This window comes from Musa acuminata, chromosome BXJ2-4 (assembly GCF_036884655.1).
Source record: "Musa acuminata AAA Group cultivar baxijiao chromosome BXJ2-4, Cavendish_Baxijiao_AAA, whole genome shotgun sequence".
NCBI classification, from domain to species: Eukaryota; Viridiplantae; Streptophyta; class Magnoliopsida; order Zingiberales; family Musaceae; genus Musa; species Musa acuminata.
In genome coordinates, this window is record NC_088341.1 from 12035850 (window position 1) to 12058176 (window position 22327).

Genomic DNA, 22327 nt, shown 5'->3' on the forward strand with positions numbered 1-22327 from the left:
CTAACATCACAATTCAATTATCATTATTTATTAATCATAAAATTTTAAGATTTAAAATATTATTAAAGAAAGAATCCTAATTAAAGCTAAGTGAGGAATGAAAGATAAGATCTTTCCGATATATAAATAATAATTTAATTTTTATTTTTAATTTATTTTTATTTTACTTTCACACAAAAAAATAATATTCATTCACAAACGAAAATAGAATGTGAATTATTTATTTCCTAAAAATCAAATAACTAATTAAGAAATAAAATTAATTAATAATTTAATTAATTAATAAAATTACTAACTTATCTATATGATTAAAAAAATTAAATTTAATCATTTTCTTAATTATAATACACAAACATGACTGTTATTAATAAAATAATATATTATTTATAATAATTAATTTATGTTAAAGAAGAAAATATTGATTATTACAATTTGTTCTTTTAGAAATTTTTATTATAAACTTAATATGTGATTCTCACACGTAAACTTAAAATTAAGACATATTATTCGGATGAATGTTATAGCCGAAAAACTTGATAAAAAGGATGCACAGATTGCTTCCCCGACTCTGGCACAACTTCGTTCTCAACAAGACAAGATGAATCGTGATTAAAGATCGAGCTGCCAAAAACAAAGCACTTGATCTGAAAACAACAAAAAAAAAAATCAAAATCCAATAGATAATTTTATGGTTCAAATATTACCCACGCAAACAATCAAATACAACATATCTGAAAACATTGTTTTGGATAGCTTAGTAAAGCTTTCGTTGCCGTCTTTCTTAGGTTCAAATGATACACAAGTAGGTTACTTCACTCCTGCAAGCAACAGACAACACAGTCTCCACAGGTAATTAACAATTGATGATAGGGTTCCTGATAACCTCCCCGTCCTTCCCTGATGCTTAGCCCATTGCATATTTCTGGGTCCAGCTCCTTGCAGTGGCCTCATACTTGGCTCTGTCTGTCTTGTACATATGGGCAATCTCTGGAACCAACGGGTCATCAGGGTTTGGGTCTGTTAAAAGGGAGCAGATAGACAACAGTACCTGTCGAAGCACACATTACGGCTTGCTTAAGCTCAAACAAAATATTTTTCAAATGATTGACAAGATAGGAAAGAAAAAGAAAAAGGATATTCACAAGCTCTTGATGGAACCATAGACACAGTCACTTTGTTTGGACCGACCGACCCGGGTTGTACCTAACATCTCCTACTTGCAGGTTAGCACTTAGTAGTGCCACTTGATTTGACCAAACCAGGCTCTTGGATTTGCTTAAATTGCTCATTTCTCTGAGCTTTTCTTAACAGGACTACTAGCGGTTATAACTCTAATGAATTGAGGATGCTGAGGTTCCAACTTAGTAAATGACATTGCAAAGCGAGGAAGAACAGTAACCTTGGAAATAGTTAATGCTGGACTCCATTGCTCCTTCAAAATGTCAAGGCAGATGCTTCCATTGCTATTGATGTTTGGATGGAAAACCTTGGTCCTGAAAGAAACCTGCAGAACACATAAGTTAGACAAATGGCATAGTTGACTGCTGAAACTTGTCCAGTGACAAATACAACCAATTGTAACAAAATATGGTTATTCAAGTTAGTGAGATGTTCTTCAAGATAAAATAACGGCATTATAGGCAAAACACATCTTAAGCCCACATTTGGTATGATAATAGCTTTGTATTCTTTTGATCCTTAGTTGTATTTCTCCGCCGGTCACAGTCAAGTGATGGTTCCTCGTCATGTTCTGTCATCATCTATGGCTGTGTAACCTATCCGATAATCAAGATTTATCCTGATTTATTGGTATCACATCCCAGCTCAAACCAATAACCCAAATGTATTAGTTTTAAGAAATTTAAATTCAATCTTAAGTCACAATTAAAAAGATTAAAGATATACAATAATAACAAGAAGGTAGAGGAGGAAGAAAAGAGGACCAAGAGGTAGTGATGCGTATAGAAGGTGGTAGCAGTGACAATGTATGGAAAAGGTGGTGGTTGTGGTGGTGGTGATGCGAGGAGATGGAGACAGCAAGTTGCAAGATGGTGAAGGATGCGGAAGCAATAATGCGAGAGGTGGTGAAGGATGTAGAAGCAACAATGCGAGATGCCGACAAAAGAAGAGGAGAGGAGCTGGCTGACCGTTGTTGAAATCTGTTAGGAACAGTTGACAACTGTTAGAAGTTGTCAATAGCAGCAGACAACCATTGTTGCTAATAGGTATCAACAGCCCTGCTCAGAATGTCTAAACCATTTTTTAAAAAATCTCAGAATTATATGAGATGGTGGGTTTACTGTCAAATACAGTTTGGTATCAGTTAGCTGACTGCGGTGGGCTCAGTAAGTTAAACTTCACAAATAGTACACCTGATGTACTAGTCAACCATTCTACAAGTAAATCCCAATTCATCAACCAGAACAACCGGCAAGTCATGTAATCGCAAACATTAGCAAAAATCAATATATAATATGAATAGGTGATCATGTTTATGAAGAATTCTTCAAAGAGTGAAAATTATAGAACATTTGCCAAAAGAAAACTTGATGACAGTGTCAATGTTACCTTAGGTGGTTTGAAAGGATAGTCTGGAGGAAAATGTATAGTAACTAGAAAAACACCCCCCGCGTAGGGACTATCAGATGGACCCATTATTGTTGCTTGCCAATGAAACATGTCTTCAGCCACTGGACCTGTAAAATGTGAATGCATGCAAGATCTTGCTATACAATAAAGGATCCTCATTTAAAACCTATACGAACTCAGGCTTTACAACAATGGTAAGATTTCAAAACTAAATAGACTAACTAGCCAACCACATTTACAAAGTACACTAGCATGTCAAAAGGTTTGGTGCACATATCATGCTTTTATCAACTTAAAATCCAGAAACTACCAATCATTATACAAGAAAGAACAAAATGACAGTAGAAAACTAAAATGTATACAAGCATATTAAAGTCATATGAAAATATGATTATTAAGACTCAGTTCATTAAACAATGTACAAGGATGTACCGAATATGACAAAAATGACTTGACATAAGGCATCCTTGGATGAGTTCCACCCTCTTGCAAAGTACATTATGTTATATCCTTTATACAGCAATTAATTCAACCAAGCTTCTGATAGTTAGCAAGGTCCAATCATATTTGACTCTTTTGGTCCAGTAGTTGTCATGAAGTTATGTATAAACTCAATATAACACAGGAAAGCTGATAGGAATATTTACAATCTGATGCTTGGACTTGGCTATTTACATCATCACATCTGAAACTATCTTAAAGTACGTTTTTACTATCTTAAACTATCTTATAGGAATATTTACAATCTGATGCTTGGACTTGGCTATTTACATCATCACATCTGAAACTGTCTTAATGACTGTGTCGTGCTTTTATGAGCTCTCTATTTCTAGTTTCTCACTTTCTCTCTTGTTTAAGTTCTTTTCTATGTTTATCACTTTATCTAGCACATTAGAAGACAAACAAAAAAGCCTAAACATCAGATTATATGGACGGTGACTAGGACAAGGGACTTGCAGCTCGAACGTGGCCGGGATAGAGCACCTAGTTCACAAGCGGTCCAAGAGTTGTGTGGCCATTACTGAGTCCCAATCATACGTGTTTCTTATGGACTAAATCCCGGAGGATCTTCAAGTTCACTAGGATCGACTCTCCCGATGAAGGAGAGGTCAAAACTTCCTCCTTCCCTCGCCCTTGGGCTATCTGAGGACGAAGCACCAACCTTCTTGACCATTTGGCGACAATGGAATCAAGAGGAGCATGTGCAAGAAAAGAAAGACATCTTAACCTACATAGGTAAAAGTTCTTCAGGATCGAAGTGCTGGAAAGCTGAGGTGATGGAGAGCCAATGCGCCTGAAGACTGAGACACCCAAGAACCGACCCGCCTTCAAGAAGAGAACTAAGGATCGACTCGCTTTGGAAAGGAGGACCGACGCTAAGAAAAGAAAGCTCCTAAGGAGATTACGAAGGCTCAAATGAGAGAATGAGCCTCACCCCCATGGCCAAGAGGGATTTATAGGGTGGGGATCAACTTCTCACCTCTCACATTGAAGACAAGTGTCCCTTTGGATCGGATTCGAAGACACACTGATTAATGAAGGGACACCTCGGAAGGTTCGAGCACACCTAACGTGTGGAGACTACCTTGAAAAGCACAAAGAAACCCACCACTTGAGAAAACTCGACCTGCGTAAAACAAACCTATCGTGGTGGGAGGCACAAGATGAAATGTGCCCGAAGTGCATGAGTCGGGAAACCCAACCTATGTGAGAAGAACCTCGCTACGACGAAAGGCACAAGACGAAATGTGCTTGAGACGCGTGGGTCGGGAAAACCCAACCCGCGTATGAAACCCACCACGAAGAGAGGCACAAGATGAAATATGCCTTAAGCGTATATGAATCAGGAAAACCTAACCTGCATGAGAAGAAACCCGGTACAGCGAGAAGCACAAATGAAAATGTGTCCGACGTGCATGGGTCCGGAAAACCCGACCCCACAAGAAGAAGCCTGCCATGGTAGGAGGCACAAATGAAAAAGTGCCCGACATTCGTGAGTCTGAAGAGGGCCCCCTCGGAACCCGAGGTGCTCGAGGAAGAGATGTCAGAAGGGGTCGGGCACAGCGCCATCTGACACGGGAGTGTCTAATTTGCTACAATCTGCTCATATGGATCATACTGATAATATGATATTTTTTTCAGCCAACAATATTGCTATATAATCTTCAACTCAGCCTACTCAGATAAGACAGCTCATCAGCATATTCCCAGCACAAAGGAATACATTAATGGAGTTGGTTGGCAGCTGTAAAGCTGTATCATGATGCTTTTCTTCATGGCTAAGGAATTCATTAATGGAGTTGGTTGGCAGCTGTAACGCACTTAATTTCGAAATTTCCTATGCATGAAGGGTTATTTCATGCACTAGTATTTATTTTGGGGTTTAGGGCTTAGAAAAGATTTGAGAAAACTGAGAATATTGACAGAAGCTCTCTTAGAGTGCTCTTTTGAACTCTGTATCTCTTGGATGTGTCCTTGAGTGGTGAGTCTTTTGCTTTCAGTTTTGTATCCTTGTTTATTATCATTAGGGTGGTGATCTTCTGTATCCCTTTTGATTTTTAAACTTGGTGGTGAGCTATATTTCGTTTTACCGAAGTTTCTTCAAGAGTTCGTTCATTGCCTTCTGTGATATTTTCTATCTGTACAACTGTTCTATTAGTGTTCTTTTGAAATCCATTCTGCATTTTTACCCTCCCCGGTATCAGTTTGGTATCAGAGCTAAAGGCTAGAGATCATGGCAAGACGAAATGGAAAAGGTGTAGTTGGTGAAGGTAGCGACCATGGAGATGACGCTGAGTCGTTGAGGCTGCAGCTACAAAAATTGCTGCGTAGCCTACAAGAAAAAAATGAAATAATCGACGAACTTCAAAGTAGACACAACCAGCATGAAAATGACACTCGAGAGTTTACTTCTGATGATGAAACACCTCATCTTCCAAGGGAGTCAAGAAGATGTCCGAGAAGAAATGAAGTCCAAGACGAGTGGCAGAATAAATATAATCCCAGATTTGATATTCCAGAATTTGAAGGGAAAATAAATGTTGATGACTTTATCGATTGGCTTAATACAGTAGAAAGAATCTTCGATTTTCATGAACCACCAGAACAAAAGAAGGTCAAACTTGTGGCACTCAAACTCAGGCGGAATGCATCTTTTTGGTGGGAAAATTTGAAGAAACAAAGAGAACGTGAGGGGAAGAGTAAGATCGTTACATGGGAGAAAATGAAAAGGGAGCTAAAGAGAAAATATTTACCTGATAATTATAGACAAGAGATCTTTCTCAAAATACATGATTTCAAGCAAAAAGATCTTAGTGTGGAGGAGTACACTGCAGAATTTGATAATTTGATGTTAAAAGGAGAGCTTGTGGAACCGGAAGAGCAAACAATTGCAAGATACTTAGGAGGTCTGAAGTATGAGATTGCTAAAGTTGTTCAGCTACAGCCATATTGGTCTTTAAATGATGTGAGCAAGCTGGCATTAAAAGTTGAAAAGCAACAGAAGTTTGAAAAGAGTTTTCGGTATGGCTCAAAAGAAGGCTACACAAAAGGAGGAAGTTCCAAGCCTACTGTCCAAAGCAAGGTGATATCGAAGGTGCAAGAAAAGGGTGAAGAGTCTGCTGGAAACAAAAAAACACCTAATTCTTCTACCCCAAGTGGCCGAAAATGCTTCAAATGTCATGGTTTTGGGCATATTGCTTCGGATTGTCCAAATAGGAGGATTGTAACTTTGGTTGAAGATCATAGTGATGGAGGCGAAGATGAAGCTGACGACGAACCAAAATACGATGATGATGAGGAAGAGATTACTTATGCTGATCATGGTTTGTCTATTGTATTGCAACGTAGTTTACAAGTGTCATATGTGGCCGACGATGAAAGTTGGGTGAGAAAAAATGTGTTTCACACTAAATGCACTTCTCTTGGCAAGGTGTGCTTGGTGATCATCGACAGTGGCAGTTTTGAGAACGTGGTTTCTTTGGAGATGGTGCAGAAGCTGAAGTTGGATACGATCCCTCATCCACATCCATACCAATTATGTTGGTTGCAAAAAGGAAATGACATCAAGGTAACTAAAAGATGTTTAGTTTCATTTTCTATTGGCAAGTATTATAAAGATAAAGTGTGGTGTGATGTTGCCCCTATGGATGCTTGTCATTTACTATTAGGAAGACCTTGGCATTATGATAGAAGAGTGTTGTATGATGGTTATAAACATACTTATTCTTTTAAAGTGAATGAAAAGAAGATTATCTTAGCTCCATTACAACCTTCCGAAATCAGTGCGCCAAAGAAGGAAGTTAGTGCTTTTATTTCTTATAGAGAATGCAGATATGAATTGGACAAGGGCGGTCATGTTTTGGCCCTAATGGTAGTAGAGGAGAACGAACAACATAAGGAGACACCGAAAATCATGCAACCAATCCTAGAAGAATTTCAAGATGTTATACCGGAAGAGATTCCACATGGCCTTCCACCTTTGAGAGACATTCAACATCACATTAATCTTATTCCGGGGGCTGTTCTACCTAATAAGGCTGCGTACAGAATGAGTCCTAAAGAACATGAAGAACTTCAAAGGCAAGTTGATGAATTAGTGAAAAAGGGGTTAATTCGGGAGAGCATGAGTCCTTGTGCAGTTCCAGCCTTGTTAGTGCCTAAGAAGGATGGTTCTTGGAGAATGTGCGTGGACAGTCGCACCATCAACAAAATCACAGTGGACTATCGCTTTCCTATTCCAAGGTTAGATGATTTACTTGATCAATTGTGTGGTGCTTATATTTTCTCTAAAATTGATTTAAGGAGTGGCTATCACCAAATAAGAATGAGGCCCAGAGATGAGTGGAAAACAGCGTTTAAAACTAGAGAAGGCTTATATGAATGGTTGGTTATGCCATTTGGACTATCTAATGCTCCTAGCACATTCATGAGATTTATGAATCACATACTTAAGCCATGCATTGGAATATTTGTTGTAGTTTATTTTGACGATATATTGGTGTACAGCAAGAGTGAAGAGGAGCATATGAATCATCTGAAAGAGATCTTTCTTATTTTGAGGCATCAAAAGCTTTATGCTAATCTAAAGAAGTGTGATTTCTTTACTTCTAGTGTGGTGTTTCTGGGGTATGTTGTTTCAAAAGATGGAATCATGATGGATCAAAGTAAGGTAGAGGCTATTCTCAGTTGGCCAACACCTGCTTCATTGCATGATGTGAGGAGTTTCCATGGCTTAACTTCATTTCACAGAAGATTTATCAAGGGTTTCAGCTCTATTGTCTCTCCAATCACCAAATGTCTGAAATGTGACAAATTCAAATGGACTAGTGAGGCTAACGATGCTTTTGAGCTTTTGAAAAGAAAGGTTACTGAAGCTCCTATCTTAGTTCTACCAAATTTTGATAATGTGTTTAAAGTTGAATGTGATGCATCTAATGTGGGAACTGGTGCTGTTTTGAGTCAAGACGGAAGACCCATTGCATTTTTTAGTGAAAAGCTGAATGATACAAGAAAGAAATACTCTACTTATGATAAGGAGTTTTATGCGATTTATCGAGCTTTGTCTCATTGGAGTCAATATCTTCTCGCCAAGCCATTTGTTCTATATTCTGATCATGAGGCATTAAAGTTCATTAATCACCAGCACAAGCTAAACAAGAGGCATGCAGCTTGGGTGGAGTTCTTACAATCTTACAACTTTACAATCAAGCACAAATCAGGTGTTCAAAATGTAGTTGCTGACGCATTGAGCAGAAAGCATTCTTTATTATCAGCAATGGAAGTTAAAGTGGTTGGATTTGAAACATTCAAAGATCTATATGAGAATGATGTGGATTTTGGCTCGATATGGCAGAATTGTAAATCAGGTTCCTTTCAACAATTTTTTATCTTTGATGGTTTTCTTTTTCGAGCTAATGCTTTGTGTGTTCCATCTTGTTCTTTGAGACAAGTAATTCTAGCTGAAGCTCATGGTGGTGTTTTGGGAGGACATTTCGGTAGGGACAAGACTCTAGCTCTTGTTCAATCAAATTTCTACTGGCCTAAAATGTTCAGAGATATGGATAGACATGTGAAGCAATGCCGATTGTGTCATTTGGCAAAAACAAGAAGTCAAAATTCTGATTTGTACACTCCATTGCCAGTGCCAAATGCTCCATGGGAGGATGTGAGTCTTGATTTCGTTTTGGGACTGCCAAGTACTCAAAGGAACAAGGATTCTATCATGGTTGTTGTTGACATATTTTCAAAAATGTCTCACTTTGTTCCATGCAATAAATCAAATGATGCATCTCATATTGCTGATTTATATTTTAAGGAGATTGTTAAATTGCATGGTATTCCAAGAACTATGGTGTCTGATCGAGATTCAAAATTTGTTAGTCATTTTTGGAGAACTCTTTGGAGGAAGCTGGGTACTTCTTTGAATTTCAGCAGCTCGCATCATCCACAAACCGATGGGCAAACTGAGGTAACAAACCGAAGCTTGGGAAATTTACTTAGAAGCTATGTTGGCAAGAATATTAAGCAATGGGATGTCATACTTCCACAAATTGAGTTTGCTTATAATCGTTCTATGCATCATAGTATTGGTAAGAGTCCTTTTGAGGTAGTTTATGGTGCTAATCCTGCTAGTCCTTTGGACTTAATCCCTCATTCTACAACAAAGCAATTTAGTGGAGATGCTGATGAAAGAGCTAAGCAGATAAAGAAGCTACATGAGAGTGTGAAAGCAACCATTGAAAAACAAAATGAGAGGTACATGCAAGCTGCTAACAAACACAAAAAACTTGTGGAGTTTAATGCAGGTGATTTGGTTTGGATTCATTTAAGGAAGGAGAGGTTTCCGCCAGGAAAATTTGGAAAACTGAAACCTAAGGCTGATGGTCCATTCAAGGTGCTTAAGAGAATTGGCAAAAATGCTTATGAGATTGAGCTACCTAAAGATTACGGAGTATCCCCAACATTTAATGTGGCTGACTTAAGTCCTTTTTATAATCATGATGACGAAACAAACAAGAACTTGAAGACAAGTCTTTTTCAACCAGGGGAGATTGACACGGGAGTGTCTAATTTGCTACAATCTGCTCATATGGATCGTACTGATAATATGATATTTTTTTCAGCCAACAATATTGCTACATAATCTTCAACTCAGCCTACTCAGATAAGACAGTTCATCAGCATATTCCCAGCACAAAGGAATACATTAATGGAGTTGGTTGGCAGCTGTAAAGCTGTATCATGATGCTTTTCTTCATGGCTAAGGAATTCATTAATGTAGTTGGTTGGCAACTGTAAAGCACTTAATTTCGAAATTTCCTATGCATGAAGGGTTGTTTCATGCACTAGTATTTATTTTGGGGTTTAGGGCTTAGAAAAGATTTGAGAAAACTGAGAATATTGGCAGAAGCTCTCTTGGAGTGCTCTTTTGAACTCTGTATCTCTTGGATGTGTCCTTGAGTGGTGAGTCTTTTGCTTTCAGTTCTGTATCCTTGTTTATTATCATTAGGGTGGTGATCTTCTGTATCCCTTTTGATTTTTAAACTTGGTGGTGAGCTATATTTCGTTTTACCGAAGTTTCTTCAAGAGTTCGTTCATTGCCTTCTGTGATATTTTCTATCTGTACAACTGTTCTATTGGTGTTCTTTTGAAATCCATTCTGCATTTTTACCCTCTCCGGTATCACCATCCCCCACCTCTTCCAAAGGTGAGGAGGTCGGGCACCGATTGTTGTTCCTTCCAAAGGTAAGGAGGTCAATCGCTAACCCCCACCTCTTCCCAAGGTACGGAGGTTGAGCGTGGCAATGACCTCTATTCCTTCACAACAAGAGCAAGGTCTACAAGCCATGGATGGATTCAAGGTGGACTCCTCCCGTGGCTAGCCTCGGTGACAAGTAGAATGAGGGCTCCTCCCACAACCCCCCTCGGCAACGAGCAAAGGAGGAGCCCACCTCGACTCCTCCCATAGCTCGCCACAACAATAAGCAAAAAGGAAGATGGGGTAGGTCGGTTACATGGGATCTTCGCAGCATCCTTGTTGCAGACTTACATAGGTCCCTCGATGGTCCCATAACGAACCCATTGCCCAATCTTGGTCCCTTGACGATCAGCAGATGAGATACCCTCCTTGGCTCTTCCCACAACCTGCCTTGGTGATGGACAACAGAGGAGCATGCCTCAGCTCCTACAACGAGTCAGCCGAGAGCAAGCTTCCTCTACTCGAAGTTGGTCTCTCGACAGATCAAGTAGGTGACCAAAATGCAGTCTTCTATATAAGCACGCAACAACACATATTGGGCAACGATGAGCGCTGCAGCATCTCCACTGTAGATTGACGACCAACCCATAGCCTAACGAGGACCTCACAATATCCTTGTTACAGATCAGGCGATGATATGGGCAAGATCTAGTTGAGCCACTTCGGACCCGCCACGACCTTCTTCGAAAGCCTCTAGGATGACAGGATCAGAGTCCTACAACTCTTGCCCGAGTTAGAAGAAGAGGAGAGGGAAAAGGAGCAAGTCAACGATGACCAACTCCCACCTACCGATACAATACATCGTGCGATGATGAATGATGTCCCTGTAGCAAATCGAGCATGCCAACCATATCCTCTATTACTCGAAACAGGCATCTCGATGGCTCCCCCACCTCTGCATGGTACACATGTCGGATAAGCTACTAGCTGCACTTCGAGGCCTCTTAGGGAGAGTTCCCGAAATGCACATTGAGAGAGACAAATGATAGAAGAATATCATCGACCAATTATCATCTAACACATGGCGACCAAGATGGCATAAGGGAGACAAGACTTACCCCCTTGGTTTGCCCGTATGGATATAAGTCCAAGACAGACGATTGTGGGTTGCCTCCTCCTTTGTCGCCTACATGGACAAAAGGATAAAGGTAGACTATTAAAGATGGTCGAGGGTTGCCTCCTATAGAATATTTCGCCCCTCAACTTCCCTTCTACAATCAGGTGTAAAAACTCACTTTAGCACAGTTACCAAGGGAGGATCACTTTCACCATTCATGACTACACTCACTTATCTCAGATTACTAACTTCCACATCAAAGGGATAGAGCTAGGAAAACTCTCCTGACCTCAATCTTCGTGCAGATGACATCTCGAGCACTCAACGTTTCCACTTAGAAGGCACCTCGGCCACACTTCGGACATCCCTACGCACATGAGTCAGAACCATATCGGGCTGATAAGAACATCAACAACATCTTCCCATAACACCTCTACCATCCAAACAAAAAAAAAAGTTTGATTGGTAAATGACTCTTCTCTCACATAAAAGAACATATACATCGTCTTCTGACGTAATGGAGCTCAAGCATGAGGGAATTCCCAAAGCACATGATTAGTTTTGCCTACTCAAGTGCCGTCGAAGAAACTTTCATCCAAACAACATTAAACAATTCACGTCGTACCTTTCCATATGCAAATCCAATCAAATACCAAATCAACAGTTTGAGATAAAATTTTCGTTTAAGTAATAAAAAAAGCAATCTTCTTCAAATCATTTCATCCTAAATCGTCAATTTGTGATTGCAATGTACTCATAAACATAAACAATTGCATAAGCACAGTTTCAGCCTACTTTATCCATACGTCCAATCGATTGCCTTCAAGCCCAACAGAGGAGATAGAGGAGAAAAGGAATTTGAGCAATTGGAGTCGCAAAACACCAGAAAGACGACACCTTTTCGGATAGAAAACTATCAATAATCAGATCGAGATCCATAACCCAAATCGACTTCATACTATAAGGTAAAAACACGGAGGCGAAGGATGGGGCATGGGAGGCGTCGAAATCCCAGATACCTGCGCTGCAAGACGTGGGGGGATCCTTCTGCAGATCCTTGAGCTCCTTGAGGATCCGCTTGGAAGCCATGGCGGAAGACCTGATCCTGAACCCCCGCAAGCCCCAACAAGCAGAGAGCAATTAGAAGAACAAAACAACAGATAGGAACTAAGAAATCAATCCAAAAGAAATAGAGAGATGAATCAGAGAGAGGGAGAAGCGCTACCTGCGGCGAGATTCTCGGATTCCTCTCCTGCCTTCAACTACGGGGAGCTAGGGCTGGTGCTGGTAATGGTTTTACGTCCCGGCGGTCGTCTATGGGCCATAGTATTTGGGCCAATGTAGTTTTCTTGGCTCGGCCCAAGTAATAATTAATGCCCCGATCGTGGAACCAAGCTCGGCTCATCTGTCCATGTTACTTGCCTCCCTCTCCTTGGTCCACCCCGATATCGTCCTCCCTCTCCTCTTCCTCCCTCGATCGAGAGCTGTTGCATCCAACCGAAGATGAACGACGCCGATGTCTCCAAGCAGATCCAGCAGATGGTGCGGTTCATCCACCAGGAGGCCGAGGAGAAGGCCAACGAGATCTCCGTCGCTGCTGAGGAGGTGCCTCCCACGATCCCTTGTCCTAGATCTTCTCGGACCTCTCCCAATTGCTTGTTTTCCGGTGCCAATTTCGGCTCTTGGTTTGGGTTTGGTGAGAATTCTTCAGCATGGCATCTTTGCTGACCCTTCACGGACACTTTAGGTGTTGTTGATGTTGTCCTCGGCTCGTCTTTGGGGTTGAATTGTGTGTTGTCATTAATCAAATTACTCATAGCGACAGAGAGGATCGGCCTCCTTGATCGGATGGAGAGGGTTTTTCGGAAGACTGCAATGAAGTATCAATCAAAACTGCCCATAAAATTGTTAGTGCTAGTATCAATCAAAAGTATAATATGCTGATATTCTAAAGTTTCTCCAACTTTTATAGTTTACGGAATAGAGTAATCGGCTAATGCATGCACTGGATTCCGGTTCCGATTCAATCATAAGAAGTTGCCCTTGTTTATATCAGTGCTCCCTACTCCACTTTTCATCATAGTGTCAGCACAAATCCTTCGTTGATCTTTCCTTGAATTCTTCTCGGGTTAGTCTTCGGGTGTTACAGTTTCTATTAGGAATAAACGAGGCGGGTGGCTTGTTGATAATCGTTCAAATCTGTTCTGATATTCTAGCATTGTAGAAATCTGATGAATTTTAGCGAACTGCCCATCAACATTCTCATATTCATATGGTCCAAAGCGAACGAAAAGCCCTCTCTTGAATTGCTCTCACGAGGGGACCCCATGACAGGTTTTGTACCACGAGAGGATTGCATCTCTATATAGTTGAATTGAAGTTATTTCCACCTTGGATTCTTCTGGAGTTGTGTGAAAATAAAAAAATAATTCTACACTAGAGATTCAACTGGTCGGATCTCCATCTTCCCATCTTGGAAATTCCACCTTCATACGTGGGTAGTTTGTGTCCTATTCTTGGTTCCTTTTTCCTTTGTCTCCAGATCGGTTCAACGTAAGACTTGAACTTTCATCTTGCTGAAACTTGCTAAAGCTCTCCAACAGGCTCCTTTTGAAATCATTAAGGGTTTCCTACAGTCGATTCTCAATCCTAGTTTCCAAGGCTTCTAGTTAGGCTTTTATTAAGTTGTCGATAGCCATTGCATAAGACTACAGATCTGTAATCCTCAACTCCTATTTCTGGTGTCGGGTCAAGGGCATCAGCATTGCCCTATTCGATGCTGTTGCTGTGACACCACTTGGTGGCAGCGCTGTGAGAGTGAAGAGTTGCTGCGAGGATGCCGATGAAGCCCTAGGCACCAAGAGGTTGGGAGGCGATGATGGTGGCATAGTTGGGAGCAACATCGCTGAGGGCTCGCCGCGGTCACTACGTGGAGGGTCGCTGCTGTTGAGGGCTGGGAGGCAGCGATACTCGCTGCGATCGCTGCGTGGAGGGATTGCTACTACTAAGGGCTGGGAGGCAGCGATGGTGGTGCGGTTGGGAGCGGTCGTGCGGTTGCGATGGGACTAGACGCTAGCGATCACGCGGTTGGGATGGGCACTGGTGATCCTGGTCCAGGGCGATGAGGGGTGGTACGCTGGCTGGCAAGGAAGAAGAAGGATGTGGGAGCGTGGAGGGTCCTTGCGAAAATCGTAGCCTTTGTGCGACGGTGTTTGTAGCGAGAGCAAAGGAAACAAAGATGAGTCGCAAGGGAAGGGAGGAAAGAAGAAGGGGTCAACTAGGAATCCATCGCAATTGCATGGTTGGTTAGCAGCGGACGCCGAGCGATTGCGAGCGATCGAGGGCTGAGGCTGCGACAGCTGCTGAGGGCTGGGAGGCGCATTTCTGGAAGAAGACACTAGCAATGTCGTCTCCAACAAAGACGCGACTAAGGACGACTACGGCGGAAGGTGGGATGAGGCGCGGTTTAGGGCGACTGCGATGGGATGAGGCGTGACTGAGGGGCGGGAATGCCGAGGGTTAGGAGTAGCGGCGGTGGCCCTTTCTCGCTTGAGTGGGATGGGGCGGCTACTAGCTTCTTCTTTTTTTTTTTTTTATGATGATGATGATGGTTGCATTGAAGTGTTGTAAGAAATTGCAGTGAGAATGCCGAGAATTGTTGTTCTGATATCAGATGATAAGACTCTTAAGGTTTTATCATAGAAGAAGAGAGAGAAAAGGGATGATCACTTTGAGAGGATCGGCCTCCTAGGGTTTGTCAAAAGACTGAAATAATATTTCATTAATAGATGAAAAGAAACAGATACATCCTTATTTATAGAGTTCCACCCTTGAGTCCATCAGGACTTGGACTCTTAATAAATAAATAAATATCAAATAAATCTCTATCCAACTCTTACTAAACTAGACAAACTCAATAAAACATTATTCAAAGCTCAGAAAATAAATGGATCCTAACAGCTTCCTGATATGTTTGTTTGGTAGCTCTTTGTGCTTATCAAAGGGGCATCTTTTCAAGCATTTTGGAATGCTTCACAGATTTCTAGATGATATCTGTTTTTATATTCTATGGGTTCTAACTTTGATTTGGTTGTTTGTATTGATCTTCCACAATAGGTGTATAACTTTATATTCAATTCTCAGGCTTTAGGTCGCATAGAGAACAAGTTTGATTTGCATGTTATGCTAAGAAGATCTCGCTTTCAGAAGACCATCAATTTTGTTATGGTTCCCTTTAATTTTTAGAGTAATGCCCCGTCGTTCTTCCTTCTTTGAATGAGATTTTGCATGAAGAGAAGAGTCCTATACATTAGATTTTGTATGCAGAAAAGTTTCTTATTAATGTTTGTGGCCTGTTCTTATGGCCTTTCTGCATAGCTGCATTTGTGGTCTCACTTTGTATTATTTTTTGTGGGTACATCACTCTTCGAAATGTTTCTCGTTGTTCAAGACTTTGTTCCATGCATTTTGGGTTTTGCAGGAATTCAATATCGAAAAATTGCAACTTTTTGAGGCTGAAAAGAAGAAGATCAGGCAAGAATATGAAAGGAAGGAGAAGCAAGTAGAAATTCGAAAGAAAATGTAACGTGTTTGAACTTTCTCCTTTAGTGTGCAATTATTGTTTGTCATTAACTGCCAGCATAAAGATCTCTGAATAAGTTGTCATTTTGATTTGTGTTATTTTACACTCATTGTGCGATATTACTTTTCCCAATCCACCAGTTCAGCATACAGGAAGGTGCACCGCTTGTCATCATTAAAAAAATAAAAAAATAATATCGGACTGGTACCATTTTGTCTTGTGATGGAGTGCTTTCGCTCACGATCCATCTTTAGTTAACTCAAATATGAGGTGCATATAACAGAGACAACTTCAATAGTAGAACTAAAAGATGAAACCAAGTAAAGCAGTAAGTTAACATGATTACTTTACATCCTTGAAGAGCCAAAGTCATAATAATCAATCATAAATCTGAACAATGATACTAACATCCCACCTCGTCTTTGGTTTTGAATTGATCTGAAGTCATACTTACTCTTATTCTGAATGTCGTATTTTTGTTGAGTTCATATATACAGAGACTATGTGGGAACTTATAAAATTATCAATAACTTGAGACCAACTTAAAAATGAAGCTTGTGGATTTGTTTTGAAGAAACTCAAACTTGTTATCCATTTAAGAGTTCCAAATTGACTTCATGAAATTTTATTACTTTCGTCATGCTTGATGTCTCATATCTATACGTAATAATGAGTAAAGTCTGCTCTAGTGGAAAGTGTAAATGAATTATCTTTCACATGATGCCTATGTATTGAGGCCATACATAAGTTAGATATCAGGTTATCCAAATATGTATATGAAAGGACAGCCTAGTGCACAAGATTCCTACCAATGCAGATTTATGGAGCTTTAATTGTAAAATGACTGTTTCATTGACTCAGATCAATAAACATGTGAATGATAATATGGGCTCTACAAGCTTCACATGATTATGAATGCATGTACACAAGCACAGTCCAGATATTTGTGATAAAGCTCATGTTGTACATTGCTACATTCTATATTTGATTATCACTCATGTTTTGACAGTGCAATATATTGTTCTGGCCAGTGAGTACTCCATGCAGCTGAATGCTTCTCGTATAAAAGTTCTTCAAGCACAGGATGACTTTGTTAACTCCATGAAAGAGGCTGCTGCAAAGGAGCTCCTGCTTGTCAGCAATAACCATCAATCTTACGAAAAGCTTCTGAAAGACCTAATTGTCCAGGTTCAAATAATGTCGCAATATTTTTTTTATGTGTTTCCTAAAGTGGATGTTGCAGAAAGTGGTTCTCATAATTGATAAATGCTGCTTCATATACTTCATGTACTCTGATGCAATCTAGGCACTATCTCAACTTTTTTGCACTTGCTTAATTTTATTGCAAAGAAATGTCTCAAACACATACTTTCGAGGCATTAGATACTGATTTTACCGATCAGTTTGACAATAATGTTATGTTCCTTCATTTGTTGATTTATCTTTTGCCACCTGTTATTTTTTTCACAGAAATGATTAATTGTTGTCCTTCAGAGTTTGCTAAGATTGAAAGAGCCAGCTGTTCTGTTGCGTTGTCGCAAAGACGATCATCATCTTGTGGAATCGGTTTTGAATCCAGCGAAGGAAGAATATGCAAAGAAAGCAAATGCTCGTGCTCCCGATATTGTCATTGACAATAAAATTTTCTTGCCACCACCTCCTGCTCATGCTAATGCTCATGGCCCCTATTGGTAATATATCTTTCATCAAAATTACATGTTAACTTACTAACATTAAAGTTAGAGCTTTTCTTTTGGATTTGTACTAGTTGGCATAGGGAAGACAAGTTGTAAACAGTCTTTTCTTATTGTTTCATTTTTCTTCCCAACCTGCTTTTGATGAATCTAGAAGCTTGTTAGGATCCCTTTTGTTACTAATTACTCAGAAGACATAATTATTGCATAGCATGAAAATGACTTGATTTGATGCATAAAAAATGTCATCAATGGGAGATTTTACATGATTTTTCATAGGGTCATATCATCTGAGAGAACAAATGATTTATACTCATCGAAATGATACATCTTATCTTCGGTGCTGATTTTGACAACCTTTTGGATTAGTATGGTACTGACATACCGGGTAATATACTGACCATAGTCATTTGGTTTTAGTTTAAAATATATAAATAATTGAGCAGTATATTGAACGGTAAAATATTAGTCTGGTGGTGTACCAAATTCACTTTTATGAGGAATCGAGATCTTATCCAACAAAGTTGGAAGGTGTTAGCTAGTTTTACTTGTAAAAATTTGTTAGATCAATTGAAGGTCCTGGAATGAAACTCACCTTCACCACTTGTTTAGAAAGAAAAGTATAATGATTAATGAGTGGTATCATGTTGTATGATCCATGCTGGTGCTTATTAGATTGACAAATGTTGGTTCGTACATTCTAATCCGACTAGTTTTTAATCATACACCTTATTAGGTTCTGTTTGTCTACATTGCAGCGGCTCATGTTGGATTCATAACTTTTGTCCTTACATCTTGTGACATTTTGTGACAATGATCTGTCCTGATGGATCTTATTTTTCTCAAATTGAGCTCCTATTACACCTTTTACCGTGCAGCAAAATTTTTAATGACAAGCAGGAATAAGATACAACTAATTTAACTGTAAAGATACATTGTATTCGAAAGTTCAAAAAAAATTCTGGGACATATTTGGAGATTATTTTGAACAAAAGGTAAAAGGAATGTCCCACAAGATATTCGTGGTATATATATATATATATATATATTGTTATATGTAAAATATCAACCTAAGATAAATTGGAAATTAACTTCTGAGGGAAAAAAATAGTGAATTATAAACTCTTTGAACTCATATAAATGCCTAAATCCATTTCTTAAATCTTTGCTGGCCTGTATGCATGTAACAGAATCAAAAGCCTACAATTATCCTGCAAATTTTTTATGGCCTTATTTGATTTCTAGCATGAAGTTGTCCACAGTAATGCTTAGTGCTCTGTTATTTGTATGAATACCCAGAACTTTTCGGGGGCTCTATCCTTTAATTCATCTACTTCTGTATGAGTGGCTGTTTTGTGAAAAAGTGATTGTTCTCTTAAAACTCTAGCAACCAAATAAATGATTTTATTGATGGTTGGTTTTGGTAATTCAGCTCTGGAGGTGTTGTTTTGGCATCTATAGATGGGAAAATTGTCTGTGAGAACACACTTGATGCCAGACTTGATGTCGTCTTCCGGAAGAAACTTCCAGAGGTTCTAACTTTCTTGATTCTTCCTTGTTTTTCTTATAGTATTACAAATTTTTATTGTTTATTTTGGTATTTAAATGTTTAATTATAGTGAATATTATTGTCCCATTTTCCATATGATATTTTCTATAAATCCTTGCTCTATGTATATGATGTATTTTTGAGAAACCAGAGGTACACAATTCCAGGAATAGGGCCATTTTAAGTATATCTTTTTCAACCAAAACCATATGAAGCAGTCTTGCCAAGCCATCTCATCCTTCTCTATTTTAGGTTATACTGCCATGGAACATAGATCCTAGGACATGGTTCGACGTCACTCAAGAATATTTACTGAGGACTTGAAATGTTCATTTTTCATCTTTATCTAGTCAGAGATGGGCCTCGACCGACAATTCCTGCTCCTGGATTATGCTTTGAATTAGTCATGCTTGTTTAGGCTTCACTACTTGTTTACTGTTTTCCTGTTACCTTAGTAATTGCATCCTCTGTTGAAAACACAGACCCTCGCCTCTTACTTATTGTTGGATCCAATTTTATCAATCATCCATGCCCTCGGCTTACCGAGAAACAAATTTTTTCACTTTTTACAGATCAGGAGGCTCCTTTTTGCCCAGGTTGTCGCTTGATCAATCGACAGAATTTGATAATAAGAAACGTTTGTTTCGGGCCTTTAGGCCATAAATGATGGCTCATCATCCATCAATTATTGTTTCATTCATCTGGTTCTATGCAGAAGTATATTATCTTGGAATACATAGCGGTTAATAACTCGCTAGCTTTGTTTCGAAATTTGTTATCTGGATTTGTATTTGCTACTAGTGATCACCAAACCTACAGTTTTGGAGATTCTGCATTATACACTATTTTAGAAATTGATCCCAATAAATGGATTGTTGAGGTGGTGACATATTTACATTACTCCACGATCCAGTGGATGTTGGAATTCTTAATGCGTACATGTGCTGTTACCTTGAAGGAAGATAGAACACATTGTTTTGAATTGCAAGAACCGATTTCTAAATGCTTTGCAAAGAGAGATTGAAATGCTCTCTTTTGTTGACTCGGCTGCAGAATTCCTCCAGGATCTGCCGAGCTCACTCAAATATGAATCTTACCGAACTGTTACCGTTTCAAGTATTTGATACAAGTGGCAATCTTTATGTTTCAGGTCACACATGATCTCATCATTTTGCTGACAATGATACCCTCGTCAAGCCTCATCGGGACATTTTTAGGGTCGCATGCCCCATAAGATTTGGCAACTCGTGTAGAGAGAGAGAGAGAGAGAGAGGATGGGGAAATATTTATATACGGTAAGAGCACTGAAACATGCATCTAACATATATTTAATTCTTCATCACCACTTGATTGTACAACTCTTTCTTTGTACGGTGAAAATATCATAAACTACAAAGCAGATGATGCTCTCTGGTCCAAAGACGAGATTCCAAATGTTTGTGTATTGTGATGACCGGAAGCATATAAGAAACCCTTCCGTAAGAGACAAAAACTAGCTAGCTAGAGTTGTTCTTTCGTTCCTCACAAACGTGCTATCAAATTCATCATGTATCTACGTATATGCAACTTGGTCGAATATTCACATGACATGTCCTATCAACAAGTTTATGAACATGACACGAGGAATATATGATAAAAAATAAAAAGAGTCGAATATACAATAATTTAAAGAAGCTTCGCATTTGTTGGTATGCTATGCTGTCCGTGAAAGCTCCAAGACGTATCAAACATAAAAGATTTAGCGGTGAACGGTCGTAAGACCGTGTATTAATTATATGTCGTCATATCCATGTCCCCAAAAGTATACTGTTTGAAGAGAGTGAGAAAACGATGGGCTGTAAACATATCAACATATAAGTTAACAAGCATACAAAATATATGTGCTATTATTAACATCTACGTTAATTGGTACAAGTAGTAAAAAAAAGAAGGTGAGGTATTTACCAAGTATACTCGACTCAGCAAGTCAAAAAACCTGATTTCAGTATATAAAAAGCACGGAAGTATCGGTGTCTAATATTATTCTCATTATAATTCAAATCTATTAAGATTTAAAATTTTCTCTCTCTTCTTCTTCTTCTTCTTTATTTGATACTATACAAAGGTTATTTCCAAAATCATGTAAACATCGTTTTGTGGGCATATGTGCAAATTAAGCAACAAGCGAGAAGTATATACGTCGATGCGACGAATATATAGAGCTTCACAAGATTATGCGCCAAAAAAAAGTCAAAATTACGGACGCTTATATTGATGATAGATCTATTCAAGAAATGTCAAAATCGTGATAGATGTGTTCGAGAAATAGATCTATCATATCGTAACATTCTCTTATCCCACAAAGGAACATTTTTATTTCACTTTTAACAACATTCTACGTGATTTTATCTTCATGAAACATCTGAAACTGCAAAATGGAACAATTTTACAGGATGAACGGTATGAGGCATGATCTTTTGATTCATATAAGCAATACTATGAGAGAGAGAGAGAGAGAGAGAGAGAGAGTTTTATTGGAGCTCCCCTCACTCCACACGAGAGAGGAAGATGGTGACGACCATCCTCGCCTCCTCGCGTGGTGTGAGAGGAGCTCCGATACATAACTCGCTCTCGCTAAGACGGACCTGCCTTTTCTCGTTTTCTCCATTCACCTGCATGTGTCCATACCATCAACATTGAAAATACTACAAAGCAGATACAGTAAAATGGAATCCATGACAGCAACCATGGAAAGCTAAATCGTCAGACGCCACAAAAGCTCCTGACCGAATCGAAGGCTGCAAAGTAGATGGTCTCTTACTTGTCGTCTGCATCAGTCCACCAGGGAGGGAGCATATGGAACTCATTTGTGATCAATTGCTGGGCATCGGTGAGCACACAACAGACAACCCCATTTTATATGGGGTGCAACTAAAGAGGATTCCGATCCCTGATTTAATGATTAGGGTTTCACGTAAGGAAGTTAAATAAAGGGAAAACGAATAAGGATAACTTGCTAAAAGTCATATTATAACTTGATACATATAAGGGTAAGATGCCTTGATACATATTATAACTTGCTAAAAGTCATGGTTACGTCCATTCTTAGCCCGAGCAT

General features: G+C 39.3%; 2 protein-coding genes across 4 annotated transcripts; one reads left to right on the forward strand and one right to left on the reverse strand.

The window, feature by feature from the left end:
* Nucleotides 1-677: 677 nt before the first annotated feature.
* On the reverse strand, nt 678-12705 carry LOC135610053 (ubiquitin-conjugating enzyme E2 28). 2 transcript variants are annotated; one of them, XM_065104014.1, is made up of 5 exons: nt 12631-12705; nt 12425-12510; nt 2569-2726; nt 1400-1504; nt 678-1048 (listed from the first exon to the last, which is right to left on the reverse strand). In XM_065104014.1, the coding sequence occupies exons 2-5, from the start codon at nt 12492-12494 to the stop codon at nt 905-907; spliced, it is 477 nt and encodes a 158-aa protein (XP_064960086.1). In that variant the 5' UTR covers nt 12495-12510; nt 12631-12705; the 3' UTR covers nt 678-904. The 2 variants fall into 2 exon arrangements, with proteins under 2 accessions (XP_064960086.1, XP_064960087.1); XM_065104015.1 differs by having other exon boundaries at nt 2569-2696; nt 12631-12704.
* Nucleotides 12706-12808: 103 nt separating this feature from the next.
* On the forward strand, nt 12809-20517 carry LOC135583924 (V-type proton ATPase subunit E-like). 2 transcript variants are annotated; one of them, XM_065104012.1, is made up of 6 exons: nt 12809-13010; nt 15886-15986; nt 17019-17175; nt 17482-17678; nt 19114-19213; nt 20381-20517. In XM_065104012.1, the coding sequence occupies exons 1-6, from the start codon at nt 12909-12911 to the stop codon at nt 20462-20464; spliced, it is 741 nt and encodes a 246-aa protein (XP_064960084.1). In that variant the 5' UTR covers nt 12809-12908; the 3' UTR covers nt 20465-20517. The 2 variants fall into 2 exon arrangements, with proteins under 2 accessions (XP_064960084.1, XP_064960085.1); XM_065104013.1 differs by lacking the exon at nt 20381-20517 and adding an exon at nt 19803-20130.
* Nucleotides 20518-22327: the final 1810 nt, after the last annotated feature.